Here is an 18,191-nt window from a genome sequence, read left to right on the forward strand (position 1 = left end):
TCTCTTCATATCTCCGGCTTTCCAGACACCCCATCGCAGAGGGTACAGTTTATTCTTGGAACCGAGGATGATGACGAGGAACACATTCCTCATGACCTTTTCACAGAGCTTGATGAAATTTGCTGGCGTGAAGGTGAGGATGCCGAATGGCGAGAGACAGCCAGGTGAGGATTTGGGGACATTATGTTTCTAGTCATTGGTAGTAATTCACGATACAGTAAACATTTGTAAACCCCATTAAGGTCCGAAAAAGAGATCTCTGATGGAAAGTGTACATTGCAAGTAGCCCAGAGTATTACTGTCTGATATTCCTCATCCAGATATTATTATTATGGTATATAAGTCAGAATGAAATGTGAATGTGGTATTTATAGTAAACAATGTTACAGTCAGCAGTTGCTGCATCATTGAAGACGAGTGGTCACATACACTGTCTGCCTTCAGCAAAAGATTAAAGCAAACATGAGTTTACTTTCTGGGTTTACTATATCTCTCGCTTCACCAGTCTGTTAATGCTACTGCGGAACAAGTGGGTGATCATGAGTGAAAACTTGAGTGTATAATCTTTGTGAAGAATAAGTCAAAACTGCAAAACCTGATTTAAGTCATAGATGATATGAAATCTTTGGTAGTGGCTATTTGACAGGCACACATGCATTCCACAAAATGATTCTTAGGTAGATGGAGAAAAAATACATATATACACACATAAATGTGAATATATAAAAATGTATGTACATATATGTGTGTATATATACCTTTCTATATCATGTTCCCCAAACATCTTTAACTTTCAAGGTTTTTTTTTAGACACTAACTTTTTTTTAAAATAAAGTAAATTGAAAGTAATGAGTTAAATTCCAGTTTGACTTTTACATGGTTCCCATCACTATGGCACTCAGTCATTTTACGTTGTGACTGAAAAGCACTACATAAAAATGAACTATTATTAGAAGTAAAAACATATATATAGTGATGATAAACATAACCTTATCCATGTTATCCTTTCCGTCAATTTAGCAGGATTGTTTAGCATGCTGTAACCAAAGCACCTGATTAATTTACCATATTTGGTTTTGGAGGTAAATCTTCATTTTTTAAGTGCCATACAATTTTTTAAGAATATTTTCCATTATAATATCCTATAAGACAAATTGAAACTTTTATAACAAAAGTCAGTGAGACTTTGAAACTCCAATTAATTGTAATCTAATACAGAATTCTGCATCCTCAAATGACTGTCTGCCTCCTGTTTGAGGATTAACTCTTTAATCACTACAGCTCATTTGTGTTTAAATTTTCATTGAGAAAGCTTTCTAAAATGCAATAGTAAACTTTTCTGCTCTAGTAATTGCAGCATGTGAAACATCATTTAATCATTCTTTTTGTAATACAGTACTTTGTATCCCATTGAATGTATGTATATGAATGTAGAATCACAGAATCTTGGGGTTGGGAAAGACCCTGCAGGTCATCCAGTAAACACTCCTTATACAACAATCTATCATATGGTCAACCAGTCTTCCAGTCACCAAAATCTCTCTTCTCTTTAAGACAGTTCATTCCAGTTCAGACAGTTTTAATTTTTAGAAAGTCCTTTCTTTTATAGAATTGAAATCTTCCTTCTTATAAATTCTACCAGTTATTCCTAGTTCTTCCCTCTGGAGTATGATGTTGCCTAAAGTATTTAAAAATTTTTAATATCCCCACTCCCAAACATCTTTACAAGTCTTTTCTTTAGGTCAAAATATCTGGTTTCTTCATTTAGATGATACAGTTTTATTCACAGTAGAATTGGAAGAGGAAACAGGTCAGAGCACTACGATGACTTGCTCAGTCATACAGGGAATGAGCAGCCCAGCTGAAATTTGTACCCAGATCTTGTGAGTCCAAAACTAGGATTCTTTTCACTAATCCATATCTTCATATCTTACTCACAGCTTGGCTTGGTTGCCATAACTTTTTCATAGTTGACATTGTTGACACTAACCAGTGAGCTTCCTGGTCCATGGCTCCCTCTACATTAGGAAAGAGTGTGCAGACAGACAGGTGTTCTGGTATAGACAGCTATAATAATTCAGGAATCAGAAAGCTCAGTTCAGAGATGGCTGTAGTAGTCCAGGAGTCATGCGATGAGGTTCTGCACTCTAACAGAAGCCACAGTAATAGAAAGGAAAGGGTATATTTGATGGACACATGGACAGAAGAGGCAATGGATTTCTTTGAAAGAATTTGGTGATGAGATTCTACACCGGGATGGTGACAAGACAGGATGAACTGAAGAGGCATTCTGCAGAAAGAATCAACATCAAATTAACTAATTTGGAGGATGAAAGGGAACAAAGGTGGTGCTAAGGCTTTAAACCCTATTCCTGGTAGAGTGGTGGACCAAAATTTTACAAATGTATTTTAGGCAAAACTGACTAAGCCAAGTTATATTAGAGCAATGAGGAATTATTCATTCTACCATCTCTTATACTTTTCCACGTAAAGTAGGAGATGTGATAATTTTAGAAAAAGGTAAAGATAATACCAAATGCAAGCTATTAAATGTATCCCACTTATTCGTTGATTGATTGAGCAAAGCAGTGAAGTGTGTGATACTGATGTTTCCTTCCAGCTCTAGGAGTCTGTCATTCTGTGAAAGCAACAATTGTCAATATCAGAGGTTAAGAGATAGTGCGACGTAGTGCATAAGGTGCTGCACATGGAGTCAGAGCTGTGTTCCTACCCCTTACACTTACTAGTGAGGTAACTATGAACAAGTAAATGGAGATAATAGAATCTATCGAGCTTACCTCACAAGGTTGTTGTGAAGCTCAAATGAAATAAGGTATACCAAGCATTTTGCAACCTTTAAAAGGCTCTATAAATATTTATTATTAATATTATTTTTAACAACCCAGGAAATGTTTTTGTATCAATACATATTTCAACCTTTTTTCTGTTTTCATTTCTATGACATTTTAAAAGGAAAACAATCATTGCATCGTCATCATAATTAATGATAATAATAATAAATGGCTAGGTGGCACAGTGGATAGAGTGCCAGGCCTGGAGTGAAGAAGACTCCTCTTCCTAACCTCAAATTTGCCTTAGACACTCACTAGCTGTGTGACCCTGAACAAGTCACTTAACCCTATTTGCCTCAATTTCCTCATTTGCAAAATGAGCTGGAGAAAGAAATGGCAAACCACTCCAGTATCTTTGTCAGGAAAACCCCAAATGAGGTCACAAAGAATCAGACCCTACTGAACAACAAAATAATAATAATAATAGCTTATGTATAGAACTTTAAAGTTTGCAAAGTAAGTCCAGCATTCTACACTATATCACCCAACTGTCCTTGCACAACTGTGATGGAAAAGAACTGGATTTACAGCAGTTCCTATCAGCAAGAAGGAAGTGGTAGAAAGGAATAGTTAATTGACTGAAAGCTTAAAATAAAACATCTCTAATAATGGCTCAAATTTGTTTGTCATTGGAGAGTTTTGTAAAGAATTTTACATGCGCTATCTCATTTGATCTTTACAACAACCCTGAAGGAGTAGAGGTCTCAGCACCATTTTACAGATAAGAAACTGATACCAAGATTAAGTGATTTGCTTAGTGTCTCAGTTAGTTCTTAGAAGAGACTCAGACCCAAGCCTTCTTGACTCTAAGCCCTTCACTCAATCCACTTATGTGCTACTTGTCAGTAAGAGTCAATGTCATTATGTGGTGTCAAAACAAATTTGCAGTTTTAGATGGGACTAAAAAAAAGGAAGAAATATTAAAGATCCAGAACCATGATGTTCTTGCTTTATTGTGCATTATTCAGACACATTTGATGTATACTGCTTTGTTCAATTTTATGCCACATTTTAAGAATAATGTTGGCAAAGTAGAATTCATCCATATGAGGACAACCAAGATGGCATGGGGGTCAAAAAAATGTGCTTTCATGGAAAGAGGACTAGATTTGGAGTGAAAGGGTCTGTAATTTTCTGCACCCATAGATTCAAACCTGTCAAGTCAAGAGACAGAGGTACATTTCTTCATCCCTTGTCTGGAGCCAAATTGGAAATTATAATTAAATGGCATTTCATTTTATTGTTCTTCAGTTTGTGTTGTTATAATTGGTATGTATTTTGTTTTCCTGGTTCTGCTTATGTCACTTGCAGCAACATTTTGGAGGACCAAGATGTGCTTCTCTGCCTTTACTTGCTCTTAAAATGTCCATGTGGGCAATGATTCAATTGCCAGATCCTACTCTCTAAATGCTAATTTTATTAGAGTCCTCCTATGTTCAAAAACTCTTAAATTGTTCTTCTACTTTACATGTAGAATGATATCAACTCAGCCTTGTATTCAACTGATCACATATGACTCAATACCAATCTTCCATTCCAACCATACTGGATCTTCAACATCTCCTGAATATTCCACGGTCATTCTTGACTGCAAAATTTTACTGATTCCCCTTTCTAGAATTCCCTTCTCTTCCTGTCCACCTAGTCAAGTATATGACTGTGAACCTTCAGGATCCAGCTCAAAGGAGGCCTTACTTGACAACTTTGGCCTACAGGGTTTTTAACCCTTTCTCTGAACTTCTAGAGCACTTATTTTGGACATATCTTGGAGTTTATTATTTCCTTGTTTTGTTATTTATCAAGTTCCTTTTTGATTGTTGTGTTTGTCCTTTGTTCTCGAAGAGGACCATGACATCATGACTTGCAGTTGACTGATTTGAGTGAGGGAGGGCTGTTTTTTATTGTAATCTCAATCTTAAATGATATAGCAAAATGCTTCAGCAGGTTTTGCATCTTTTTTTCTAACGGGACCACTTATGACAGGTTCCAATTTGTGTAAACCATGAAAAAAAGTCTTTGTTTTTCTGATAGTTGTAGGTCCTTACACTTGGGATATTCAGCGCTTGGGAAAGAAAAGTGTTGACTACTCAGCAGCCAGGTGCCTGGTCTGAAGTACCTTCCTTTGCATTTTTTTTCAAACATTGAAGAGCCTACATAGTAGGTTCTCAGGAAAGCAAAAAATCAATATAACCTTAAGCAATGCAAATTAACACAATGATTTTCATTTGTTATTTTGCCCACTTGTTTCTTTTATTTTGTCCATTCAGATGTCAGTAGCATGACAGGAAATAACCATTTTAAAACATGGTGTGATTGGTGGTTCATAAGTTAAATTTACTCTGGAATATGAACATTCATGGAGTTTGAATTTAAATTCAACCTCAGACACTTACCAGTTGTGTGACCCTGGGTAATTCACTTGACCTGTTTGTGCCAGTTTCCTCCCCTGTAAAATAGGGATAATAACAGCACCTACCCTGCAGTGTTTTTGCAAGGATCAAATGCTATATAATATTTGTAAAGTTCTTAGCACAGTGCCTGTCACATAGTAGGTGCTATATGAATGCATGCTTATTCCCTTCCCCTTTGTGAAGCAGAAGCTTTATTTAAAGTTCCATTTTGGTAGAGAGAGAAATCTCTAATGGGAAACACTAAAGAAAGGTGATATAAAATGGCTTCTGTCTATTCTCTAGGCTTTAAGGGACAGAGACTAGACCTGTGGGGTATTGCTATAGGAAATATCATTTGTCTTAGACATCAAAATACATTATTGTTTGACATGGGACCAGAGGTGTTTATTAAGCCACACTTAATTAAAAGTAGCACTACATGGATATTGTGGACTTTATTTTTTTTAATTTTGGAGAGCAAATATTTTTAGTTAATCTTTTTTCTTCAGAAATTCATCTGAATGCATTTGTTTAGTCTGTTAAGCCCTTCCTAAAAGTATTAGTAGTGTTCCTCCCCATAGGGTGGACCTGATGCTGTGTTCTTGAAGGCTAAATCAGTGGAATGCAGGCCCTGGCAGGTCCGAACAAGTTGGAAAGGCTTTGATTAAAGGTTAGAAGGGTTTGCCAGCTGTCTGAGGACCAGCCTAGCTAAGTATAGAGAGGTTCGTTGTCAGAAGAGCCACCAGGTGATAGATTTGGGGGATGAGGTGATGCTGGAAATAGACAAAAACTCCTTTTAGGATGTGGTAGAGAGGCATAAAAGATGAAATAAGATACCAAGAATCTCACAGTATGCTGTCTAAAAACATTGATTTAATCATTGACATTTTTAATGTGCAATCTTTGCCAACAATAGATGAATTTTTTTTGAAAACTCAGAAACTGAATTATAACCCTTTTGATATTCTCACTAAAAAATTAACCAGAGGAACAAAGAATTTATAGATAAATGGAAGGGCACTTCACAAGTTCTCTGAATGGAGGCAAATAAAAGAGGTTTCTAGAGACAGCTAGGTGGATAGGGTGCTAGGCCTGGAGTCAGGAAGACCTGAATTCATATCCAGCCTCTGGCATGTACTAGCTATGTGACTTTGGGCAAATCACTTGACCTCCGTTTGCCCCGGTTTCCTTATCTGTAAAAAGAGCTGGAGAAGCAAATGGCAAACCACTCCTGTGTCTTTGCCATGAAAACCCCAAATAGGATCACAAAGGTTCAGACACAGCTGAACAAGAGTGAAACCAGGAGAGAACAATAAAAACTTTATTGAAAACTGTGGCTCAAGACCAAGAAGTTAAAAGGACTTTTTAGTAGCCCACAACTATATATCTGCTGTGCTATGAACACTTTTTCAGTAATTGAGTTGAAAAGCACTGGACATGAAAATGACTAGCTGAACAATAATAGCTGACAGTTAAATATAATGCAATTGTTTATAAAGCATTTACACAACCAATACATGCATACTCTACTACCTTAGTACCCATGATATCTTATAATACTTTGTGAGTTAGTATTTTGCTATTACCATAGGATTTTGGAAGATGATATCGGGAAGAGTAACTGGATTTGACCAAAAATATACAGAAATCTATACCAGAGGCAGCATAGTTTTAAAGGCATTCATGGACTGATTTCCAAGTTATCTCATAGGGAAAGATTTCAAAAAAAATTTAAAAACATAAACATTACTATTGCCACAAAAGGTGTCTCTTTCATATCTATAAGATCTTAAAGTGGCTTATGAATGTATTAATTAATTAATTAATCCTCATTGATTGCCTGGGAAGTAAACTGTTAGTATTTTGTACATGATTTTCTATATCATAACAAATCTTTGCAGACACATAACTGATTGATGGCTCTATGAAAATATAAGATTCTATTGTACCTATCGTTCTTGTATTTTTTTAAAAAAGGCATGTGGCTCAGGAAAACAAAACGCGTCCTTGACAGCTCTTTTTAGCAAAGTGTCAGGTGTCTTCCACACAGACTTTGAAATTATACCATGATATACAATGATATACATTGGTAAATGAGGTTTGGAAAATAACTCTGTGTAATGATTTGCTGAGTACTGACATCAAGAGAGGTTGTGGGATCATAGAGCTAAAAGGGACCATAGGGTCACCTAGTCCTCTGGTATTACATATGAAAAACTAAGGCTCACAGGATGTCAATGACTTGTTCAGTCACACAAGTAGTAAGTGGCAGAGACTGATTGTGAACCCAGCGCCTTTGCTTTCAGACCCAGCATTCTTCCCACCCCACCCCCACTGTGCGGCTCCCTGCCCTTAAAGAGCGCCACGAAAAGCCACTGTGAAAAGTTTGATAAAATATCTGAAAGGCAAACCTTATCTGCTATTCAATTTTTCATCACTTTGGAAACATGCTTTTAACGTAGCCTTCTGCAAGCAAGGGAAATAATTAAAATGCATTTGCCATTTGAGAAAATGTATATGAAAGCATTTTGTGAATTACAAAGTACTATATGAAATACTATTGTTAATGTCAGTAATGTTGTGAATATTTCACTTATCTGTGGAAATATCTTAGGTGTCTTCTTGTTTGTGTTTTCAGTAAATTAATAAACCTAGATCTATTTTAAGATCTGCTGTACATGAACTAATAGCAGTGCTGAAGGAAGTTTGGAAAGACTAATTACCCAGAATATCTGAAGAGCAATGATGTTGCCTATGTTGAAATAAGAAATTAGAAAATCTCTAGAATTTTAGCTACTTTTTTATTAAAAAAAAACTCTTTTTCAACCAAGTATTCTCTGACCTTTACTCTCATCCTTCCCCTGACCTTTTCAGCTTCTTTATGTGTATTGTCTTTTCCCATTAGGTTGTAAGCTTCTTGAGAGCAAGGACTGGACTGTCTTTTTCTTATTTTTATCCCCAGAGCTTAGCACAATGCCTGTCACACAGTAGGCACTTAATAAATATTTTATTGCATAACATTATGTTGTATTGTACTCTGAACTCATTTATTCTTTGATAGTGAAAAAAAATTCTGAGCTATTTTACAAACTGTATTGCAGTAGCTCTCAAACTTTTCAGTTTCAGGACCCCTTTTCACTCTTTTTTTTTTGTTTTTTTGGCAGGGCAATTGGGGTTAAGTGACTTGCCCAAGGTCACACAGCTAGTACATGTGTCAAGTGTCTGAGGCCACATTTGAACTCAGGTTTTTCTGACTCCAGGGTCGGTGCTCTACTCACCATGCCACCTAGCTGCCCCCCTTTTCACTCTTAAAAATTACAGAGGGTACCCCAAAGAGCTTTCATTTGATATTTATCATTATTAGAAATCAAAACATCTTAGTATTATGAAAATCGTTTCAACTTCTCAGACCCAACAAAAGGGTCTTGGGGCCCCCAGCAGTTGCTGGGCCACACTTTGAGAGTTGTTCCTGTATTGAATTGCTCTAAAGTGGTCAGAGAATTCACAACCCAGCATCTCTTAGCCTCCCTACAAATTTATGTTACATAATTTCAAATGGGCTCCCAGTGAAGCAAGGCAATTCTGTTCTACCTGCCTAGTCAGCTGGTTATTCCACTCATTACAACAGCTGTTCCATTCAGTTTCATCCTCCTCAAGGCTCCCATTGTAGTGTTCCACCCATCTTCTCAGCTGAGGACATTGCCTCATATTTCACCAGAGGAATTGGGACCAATTGCTGAGAGATCCCTCTTTTCTCCTCCTCCTCCTGTCACATCATTCAGACATTATTACCTACTGTTTCTTCCTTCCCTCAGGCCTTCGAAGAAGGGGCGGCCCTTTTTGCCAAAACAATCAACGCTCTCCAAATGGGCCATTGATTTCATCCCTTCTCATCTTCTCTGGCAGCCTCTCTACTCTCTTTAATTTTCGATCTCTTTGTATCTATTAAATCCTTCTATGTTGTCCAAAAACTTTGCTTTCCCATTCTGAAAAAAAAAACCACGTTATTTAATCCAGCTACTCCCTCCCCTTAGCTATCTCTCAAACTATCTGACTAGGTACCGCTACATCCTGTCCTATCTTTTCCCTCTCTTTTATCTCATTTAGTGATCTCATCAGCTCCCATGGGTTATATTATTACCTCTATATACATAATTCTCAAATCTATTTATCCAGCCCAAATCTGCCTTCTGACCACCAGTCTTATAGCATCCATTGCCAATTAGACATCTTAAACTGGATGTGTCCTTTTAACATCTCAAGCTTAAAATGTCCAAAAAAAAAAAGACTACCACCTTTCACCCCCAAATCCTTCTCCCTTCTCAACATCTCTACACCGCTGAGGGCACCATCCTCCCAGGTACCCAGGTGTGCAAATTTGGTGTCATCCTTGATGCCTCATTCATCTTACACGTACTCTTCTCACTAAGGCTTGTTTCTACCTTCACAACCTCTCTTGTATATGTCCCCTTCTGTCCACACACACAATACCCACCTTGATTTACCTGATGCTTACTGCAGGAGCCTGCTAGTTGGTCTCCCTACCTCATCTCTTTTCATTCCAGTATGTATCCACTCAGCTGCCCAAGATATCTCTTACAGGACAATTCTTACTATGTTACTTCCACCTTTAATCAATAAATTCAAGTGGCTTCCTGTTTCTTGCAGGATCAGATATAAACTTCCAGCTTTCTGGTCTTCTTACATGTTACTCCCCTCCACACGCTATACAATCCAGTCACACTGACTTATCTATTATTTACATATGATACTTCACCTTCCAATTTTGTGCCTTTAAATTGGCTTTTTCCCATTCTTGAAATGTTTGCCTTCCTCTCCTCTATTACCTAGCTTCCCTGGCTTCCTTTGAGACTGAGCTCAGTTCCTATCTTCAGGAGATCATCAGCTACTTCTAGTGTCTTCCCCTGATATTTCCCTACAGTTTCCATTGTGTGTGTGTGTGTACACATATGTGTACGTGTATATATAGTGTGTATGTGTATCTGTATATACACACATGTATATGTATGTATATATACATATATATATACATATACATATCTTTAATGTGCATAGTTGTTTACAAGTTGTCTCCTCCATTAGAATTTGAACTTCTTAAGGTCAGGGACCATTTTTGCCTTTCTTTGTATCTCAATCCTTAGTAGAGCATCTAGCACATAGTAAGCACTTAAGAAATGTTTTGATAAGGATGAAAATTCTGTCCTTTGACGTTTTCTCTTGTCCTCTCTATCTTATCTCTCTTGCTGATCTCATCAACTCCTATTGATTCAGTTATCATCTCTATGGAGATGATTGACATATTTACATATGTGTTTATACACATGTATGTATGCACATATATGTATATATGCATTGCAGTGGTGGGATTCAGCCAGTTTGCACTGGTTTGGTAGAACCTGTACCTAATTTTAGGTTGGGTTCACCAAACCGATTATTAGCGGGGAAGGGGCCTGCGCCCACCACATCAGCGGCAGGGGCAGCACCTGGGCTCAGTTCTGTGGAGAACTGGTTGTTAATTCATTTGAATCCCACCACTGGCATGTGTATATGTGTATGTGTATGTATATATATATATATGTATATATGTACATATACATACATATGTGTATGTATGTATGTGTATGTATGTCTGTGTATTATGTATGTATATTTTCAGCTTTAGTTTCTGTCTTGACATATAGTACTATATCACAAACTGCCTTTTGGATATCTTGAACACAATGTTACAGAGGCATTTCAAATTCAAACTGTCCAAAAGAGAACTCCTCTTTCCCCTGAAGCTCTGCTTCCCAGCTTCTCTGTCACTATCCAGGAGGCCATCATACTCCCAGACACCTATTCTCACAACTGTGGTGTCAACCTTGACTCGTCCTCATTCCCACTCAGCCTCAATATTCAATCTGTTGTCAAATCTTGTTCTTTTTCCCATTACGGCATGTATTGTGTATGCCCCCTTTTTTCCATTCATACTATCACTACTCCTATGCCAGTCCTCATCATCTCTCAACTGGACTTTTGCAAAACCTTCTAATTTTGTCCCCTTTTCAAGCCTATCTCCACTCCAATCCATCCTCCACTCAGCTGCCAAAATTATTTTCCTAAAACGTAGGTGTGATCATGTCACCCACCCCCTGCCCCATTCTTTAAACTTGAGTGGGTTCCTATTGCCTCCATGGTAGTTTATCATGCCATAATTTCCACTAAAATTTAGGTAACTAGGAGGTACAGTGCATAAAGTGCAGGAATCGGGAAGCCCTCAGGTCCAATCCAGCCTCAGATACCTATCAGATCTCTGACCCTGGGCAAATCATTTCGCCTCTGCCTTATTTCCCTCATCTATAAGATGGAGATAATAGCATGAAACTCCTGGGGTCATTCTGAAGAGAAAATAAGATAATATTTGTAAAGTGTTTTTCCAACCTTAAAGTGCTATTTCAGTCCTATTATTATTTAATAGATATCTAAAACCAATGAATTAACTCTGAGCCTTCTAATACCAAATTTTCAAACAATGTAACTGTGGGCTTCAGAGCTGAAAGACACCTTAGAAATAAGTTTATAATAATGTATTCATGTTTTAATCGAAATCCAATTTATACTGCAGGGCAAGGGCAATTTCCTCCATACACAAGTGATAATAGTAATAATGAACATTATTATGATTTATAATGAATTATTAACCCTAACACTAAGCTTATTAACCCTTACTAGCATTAAGATTATTACTATAGGATGACAGAAGGAAGTGGTCTAATTGTTAATTATTTAATACTTCTTTTTTTGAGGGGGCAAGGCAGGGCAATTGGGGTTAAGTGACTTGCCCAAGGTCACACAGCTAGTACATGTGTCAAGTGTCTGAGACTGGATTTGAACTTGGGTCCTCCTGACTCCAGGGCTGGTGCTCTACTCACTGGACCACCTAGCTGCCCCAGTTATTTAATACTTCAATACATCAGGAGAATCTCCTTGAGAAAAGGGAGTGTTTCATTCTTCAATTTCTATCCCCATCGCTTAGTGCAATATCTGGCACATAGTAATCTCTTAATAATTTTTTTGATGATTGCTTGATTGATCTATGATCTCATTGATGAGAGTACTTCCTTCCCTGGTTTATATCACATCTAATCCCTGCCCTCTCGTATAGTGAGAATTTTGTACATGGCCATCCACAAATGTACCCCAGAGAATCTGCAAAATGTCCATTCTCTGGATCTTTTAATATCTGTGGCTTGCAGTGCATCCCACAGGCTGTCCACATATTATCCTTTTGTTCTCTTTACATGACCGGCTCGTGTCCCCTTCTGCTCCCATGAATGATGTCACTGATGCCACTTCTAGTGCACGACTTTTGATGGAGATGTGCTGCAGCCCACTGATCACCACCATGTGTTCTTCCATTGTCCTCGGAATCACCTTAATTCTCACTGTAACAATTTGTGTGATCAGCATTAGCAAAAGAATATTCAGTAGGCCAGTAGGAAAGCACCCAAGTCCAAAGGAGAGGAAGGAGGGAAAGTACACATGGCAAGGCAAGTTCTAATTCCATTAGTCTGGATTCACTTAGCTGTGCTTCTGTAGTCTTTATAACTTTCTTGTGCCTCTATATGATATTCAGTGAAGCAGCTGATGCTCAGTCAAAACGGTAACAGATATTGAAGAGGAGTGTAGATGAGTGTTGGCTGAAGCTCAATACCCCTGGGAACAAGAGAACAAATTTAACTTAAATGAGGAAAAGGGCTGAGATATATAGTAAATTTTAAAGTCACAAAGCTGCATTGTCTTGAAATATCAAGTTGGTCCAATAAAGACAGATTTCAGAAGTATTTATTACTCGTCTGCTTCTGCTACTATAGTTTCATTCTAAGAAATCCAAGAGAAAAACAATTTTTTTGTCAAGGACCATTTTCTTGTGGTTATAAGCTACACTCAAGAGTTTAAATTGTAGAGAAAGTGACAATCTGTGTTGATGGGAGGTGTCTCCATATCTGGGAGTTCTCTGTATCAGTAGTTGTAGATCCAATACCTATCTCTATAGCAGTCAAAACAAAATTAATAATTTATTAACAGATGTCGTATATAGAACATTTATAACGTTCTACAAACCCTTATTAAGTACTTGCTACTCTAGACCCTTAGGGACATTTTTTTAAATTGCATAGTCTTTGCTCTCAATAACTTCTAATCTAATAGGGGTAGTGAAACATGTACACAGATAAATATAACACCAATTAATATTGATGAAAGCATTAAAGAGTATAATAATGATTGCTAATGTTTATATAGCATTTCAAAGTTTAGCAAGTGCTTTCTATCTTATCTAATTGATCCTTATGGCAGCTCTATAAGGTAGATGCTATTATTATTCCCATGTTACAGATAGGGAAACTGAGGCTGAGAGAGATTATGTGACTTACCCAGGACCACATAGGTAGTAAATACCTGAGGCAGAATTCAAACTCAGGTCTTGCTGATACCAAATCCATAACTGCCCACTGTACTACCTAGCTGCCTCTAGCGTATATGGTAATAGGGGAGCAGCTTAGGCAGATCATGTCTAGAGGGAGGATTCAAGATGTAAAGAAACAGAATTCTAGATCTGGGACAGTCAAGGCATAAGAAACAACAAGAACAAATGTGCAGACGGGTAGCAACATGAGAAGTATCCAGGAGATGTTGAATAATCCTGTTTGTCTATAAAGTAGAACAGATGAGATGAAGTCAGATGGAGAAGGGGACCAGTGACAGATTGTGGAAGGACGGTGAAAACCCAGCGAAGGACTTTAGACTTTATTCAGTAGTCAGTGGTGACCTATTGAAGGTTTTTGTGAAGAGGGAATGATGTAATTGCTTCTATGCATTAGCAAGTTTATTAACATTATCTGTGGGCAGGCTAGATTAAAGAAGAGGGAGAAGGCTGGGAAAGTTGTTCCAATAATCCTAGTGAGAGATGATTTAGGACCTGAACTAGGTTGGTGGCAGTAGGAACAGCAAGGGAGAGAAGAGATGCCAGAGAGGCAAATAGGATTATTTTTATCAACATATTGCACATGTCATCTGTACCACATTTTGAATTCACTTGTCAGCCATCACAGCCAAATAAATCTTAACCAAAGTTTTAGATTGGGAAGCTACATTTTTGAATCCTAGATATTAGGAATGTTTGTTAAAAACCAGCTGTTCCCTTTTTAAGGCCCTAAAACAAGCCATATGATAAGACTAATGAAATCAACACAATTACAGTGTCCCTTTTGTAAACAACATCTAACGTTATTAATAGACTAGCACACACAGATACCACAGCTGTGCTTTGTGGAGGGCATATGGCTGACTTCTCATGACTACCCTCTAACAGTTCTTTATACAAATGTTTTGAAGAGGCAAAGCATTGTGGAGCAGACAGACCTCAGATACATAAACAATTGTGGGGAAAAGGATTACTCCATCAAAATAAATTGACTGATGTCATAAAGACCCTTGACATTCAAGGCTATTACAGGTTCAAGTCTATTGCAATCATTTTTTCCAGTGGCATTTAAAGTGCAAAAATAACATTGATTGAGAACGATGGATTTTTCTAAGTCTCTAATTTAGAGTGTAGTTTTATGTAAAACTCCATATAATATTTGTAAGTTCTGTCTGACTGTGGGCCTATCCAACTTTTTAAAAAATCGGACGGATAATACTTTTCTCTTGAGATTTTCATTATTTTTCTCGAGTTTGCCATTTGGGGTGATATCGCAGCCCTGGTTGTTTCCGACAGTATAAGGGAATAAAGAATCAAACGAACAGTTGAAGAAATTAACAGAAGTTGAGGAAATAATAGTGTTAAAGAAAAAAACCTAAATTTATTTCCAAATTTCAAAAGAATTTTAGTTCTCATTCTTTTTAGCAAATGTTTATTTAGCACATAATGTGTGCAAGGCACTGTGCTGGGTTCTGGAATTACAAAAACAAAATAGCCCTTGTCCTTAAGGAGCTTACCTTTTACTGGAAGCATTTAACATGTAAACAGAGGGCAAACACAGGATGAACAATCATTTCAAGAGGGAGAGACTGGTAATAATTTGGGCTAAGAGGGTTAGTAAAGACCTCATTCAGGAAGACGCATCTGAGCAGTGCTTTAAAAGAAGCTTGAGTTTTTCTGAGCAGAAATGACAAAGGACTTCACTCCAGACATAGGGCACTACTTGTTCAAGGGTATAGAGAGAGAACATTATCTTTGGAAAGTATATATGCGAAGTATGTATCACAGAAGCATTCCCAAATGCTTTTAAAGGACAAGTTGGTCATCCCTTCCTGAACAAGGCCTTTCCTAACACTCAAAAGTTTTCAGATTCCTAGAGACTTAGAATGGACATAGTCAGAGAGGGCATGTGCCACGCATACACATAGCACATTCTGCACAGTGTGGTTGCTATGCTAGACAGTCCCTTAATCTTTCTTTACACCACCCCCAGCTGCAAATTGATTCCATCCCCAAATTACTTTTAATTTAGTTTGCAGATATCATGCATATACTTTTATATATGGATATACACATTATGTATATGCATATATATACATATTTATTTATAATGTCTTCCCAATTAGAATGTAAACTGCTTGAAGGAAAAGACTATTTGTGCTCTTTCTTTGTATTCCCAGCACCTAGTGTAGTTCCCAGAATGTATGTGCTTGTTGATTGACCCTTTAATAAAGGGAATTATCTCCCTAGGAGTTGCCTTTACCAATGAAATTCCAGGTCTAGTCCCGTCTATCTTTCTATCTGTTTAGCTGTCTATCTATCATCTCTCTGTCTATATACATTCATATGTATATTCATATACACTATACATATTCATATACACATAGACACATGTATGTATATATGTTTGTATGTACATATAAATATGTATACATATGCACATATACATTATCTTTAGCTTAGTAAATAGAGAATTGCTCTTGGAGCTAAGAAGACCTAGCCTTCAAGTCCCACTCTGACTGAATGCTCTAGACAACTTTCAAAGATTTTAAGTTGCAGAAAATGCAATGACCTTATTTGGTGTAGAAAATTCCTCACTGGGAGCTCCCTACACAAGTCCAGTCTCTATTTGTATTTCTCTCTCTCCCTCTCCCTCCCTCCCTCTCCTTCTCTCTCTCTCTCTCTCTCTCTCTCTCTCTCTCTCTCTCTCTCTCTCTCTCTCTCTCTCTCTCTCTCTCTCTCTCCCCCTCCCTCCCTCCCTCTGCCTCTCTCTCTCTTCCTCTACCTCTCTTTCCCTTCCTCTCCCTCCCTCTCCCTAACTCTCCCTCCACCTCCGCCACCCCAGGCTTTTCTTTGCATTACTTTACTATTCATATAAATGTTGTTTATTTGAAAACTGAGACAAATTGGAACAAACACTTTGATGATGGTGATGATAGGTAGCATTTATGTAGCACCTACTATTTGTTAGGCACTGTGCTGTGGATTTGCAAATATTATCTCACTAATCCTCACAACAACCCTGGGAGGAAGATGCTATTTATTATCTCCATTTTGCAGAGGAAACCGAGGTTAAATGATTTGCCCAAGGTCGCATAACTAAAAAGTCTCCAAGGTTAGATTTGAACTTAAGTCTTCCATATCCACTGTGACACCAGGAAAATAACTCTAACCCAAACATTTTGCAATTGAATGTGTGCTTAGGAAATTACAAGCCCTGACATAAACTTGGTGGGTTCCCAGGGCTATTTTTTTGTCTCTTCAAGCTGGAATGGAAACCACACATATTCTCATCACCAGAATGTTGGCCATTATGTGGTATATTTTCCTGGCCACTATAATTCATAAAGATCACCTAATGAGGTAAAGAGTAGTTGTAATTTTTGTTGATGGAGGGAGTGGCCCCACCAATTATTTGCAGATCCTTGAAGCACTGGCATGCATGCATCTGTATGTTAGAATGTAGAGGTAAGTATTGTGTAATTTACAAATATGATTTTAGAAAATTAAATATACCTTGAAATCTTTGACAAAGCATGGTTGGTATCAATATGATATATACTAAGAACCTCCATATTTTGCTTATTATAGTGTCAATCAGTCAACAAACATTTACTAAATTATTACTATGTACCATATCCTTGGAATTCTGTATGAATTTGGCCCCTCAATCTGATGGATACCAGGAGAAACATTATGCTTCTAGAATATTGTCTAGGACACCATTACTGTGTGTACTGAAGGCCTGAATCACCCAAGGATGTAACTCAGAAGTTGCCATCATCACCACCACCAAACAAACTATTTGGAACTTTGCAACATTAGTTTCCAGGAACTCTCAGGAACTCCTTAATCCCTTTTCCTAGGAGTGCTGAGTCCCTAGTTTGAAAAGCATTTTCCTGTTTTGCATTAACTGTATCTCTTGCTTTTATAAATGGTGTCTGGAGGATTGAAATAAAAGGTAGATGTTTTGTGGTTTATCATATGAGGAGGGTTGATTTCTAGGAAAAAAAGCCTATTACTCTAAAGGAAAAGCTAAAATGTGTTTCATAGAGGATTTAGTGGCTTCAAAAATAAGGAAATCCCAAGGCTTCAATTTAATATCCCTTTGAAAAATAAAGCTGCTCCCTACATAACAACTGGTACTCTTATAAAATTAGGACTCTTTCTACCTCTCCCACTCCTTGTTCTTTTGCCTCAACCTGACCTTTGGACCCTTAATTCCTGCCTAATTCAGCCAGCTATCAACCTTCTCCTGGCCATACTTTCTTCCTTACCCAGTCTTCAGCCAGTCTCAATCAGCCATTCCAGTAATTTCCTCCCCTCTACCCTTGAATCTTTTGCCCCTTTGTCCATTATTCCCCCGAACATGCAACCTTTGGACAACTCCTCCATTCTCCGCTTCCATTCTCATCATTTTGTGACCAAAAACTGCTGGAGCAAATTGTGCAGCTGTGCTGAGTG

At 37.6% G+C, this 18,191-nt stretch overlaps 1 protein-coding gene across 4 annotated transcripts in view; it reads left to right on the forward strand.

Moving 5' to 3' along the window:
- The window catches only part of SLC4A10 (solute carrier family 4 member 10), a 274,145-nt gene that overhangs the window by 112,820 nt on the left and 143,134 nt on the right, over positions 1-18,191 (forward strand). For all 4 annotated transcript variants that reach the window (XM_036743354.1, XM_036743356.1, XM_036743355.1 and 1 more), the window contains one exon: positions 26-164. In XM_036743354.1, coding sequence (XP_036599249.1) covers positions 26-164 — 139 coding nt within the window. The remainder of the gene's footprint in view (positions 1-25; positions 165-18,191) is intronic.

The sequence above is a fragment of the Trichosurus vulpecula genome, chromosome 2 (genome assembly GCF_011100635.1).
Source record: "Trichosurus vulpecula isolate mTriVul1 chromosome 2, mTriVul1.pri, whole genome shotgun sequence".
NCBI lineage: Eukaryota > Metazoa > Chordata > Mammalia > Diprotodontia > Phalangeridae > Trichosurus > Trichosurus vulpecula.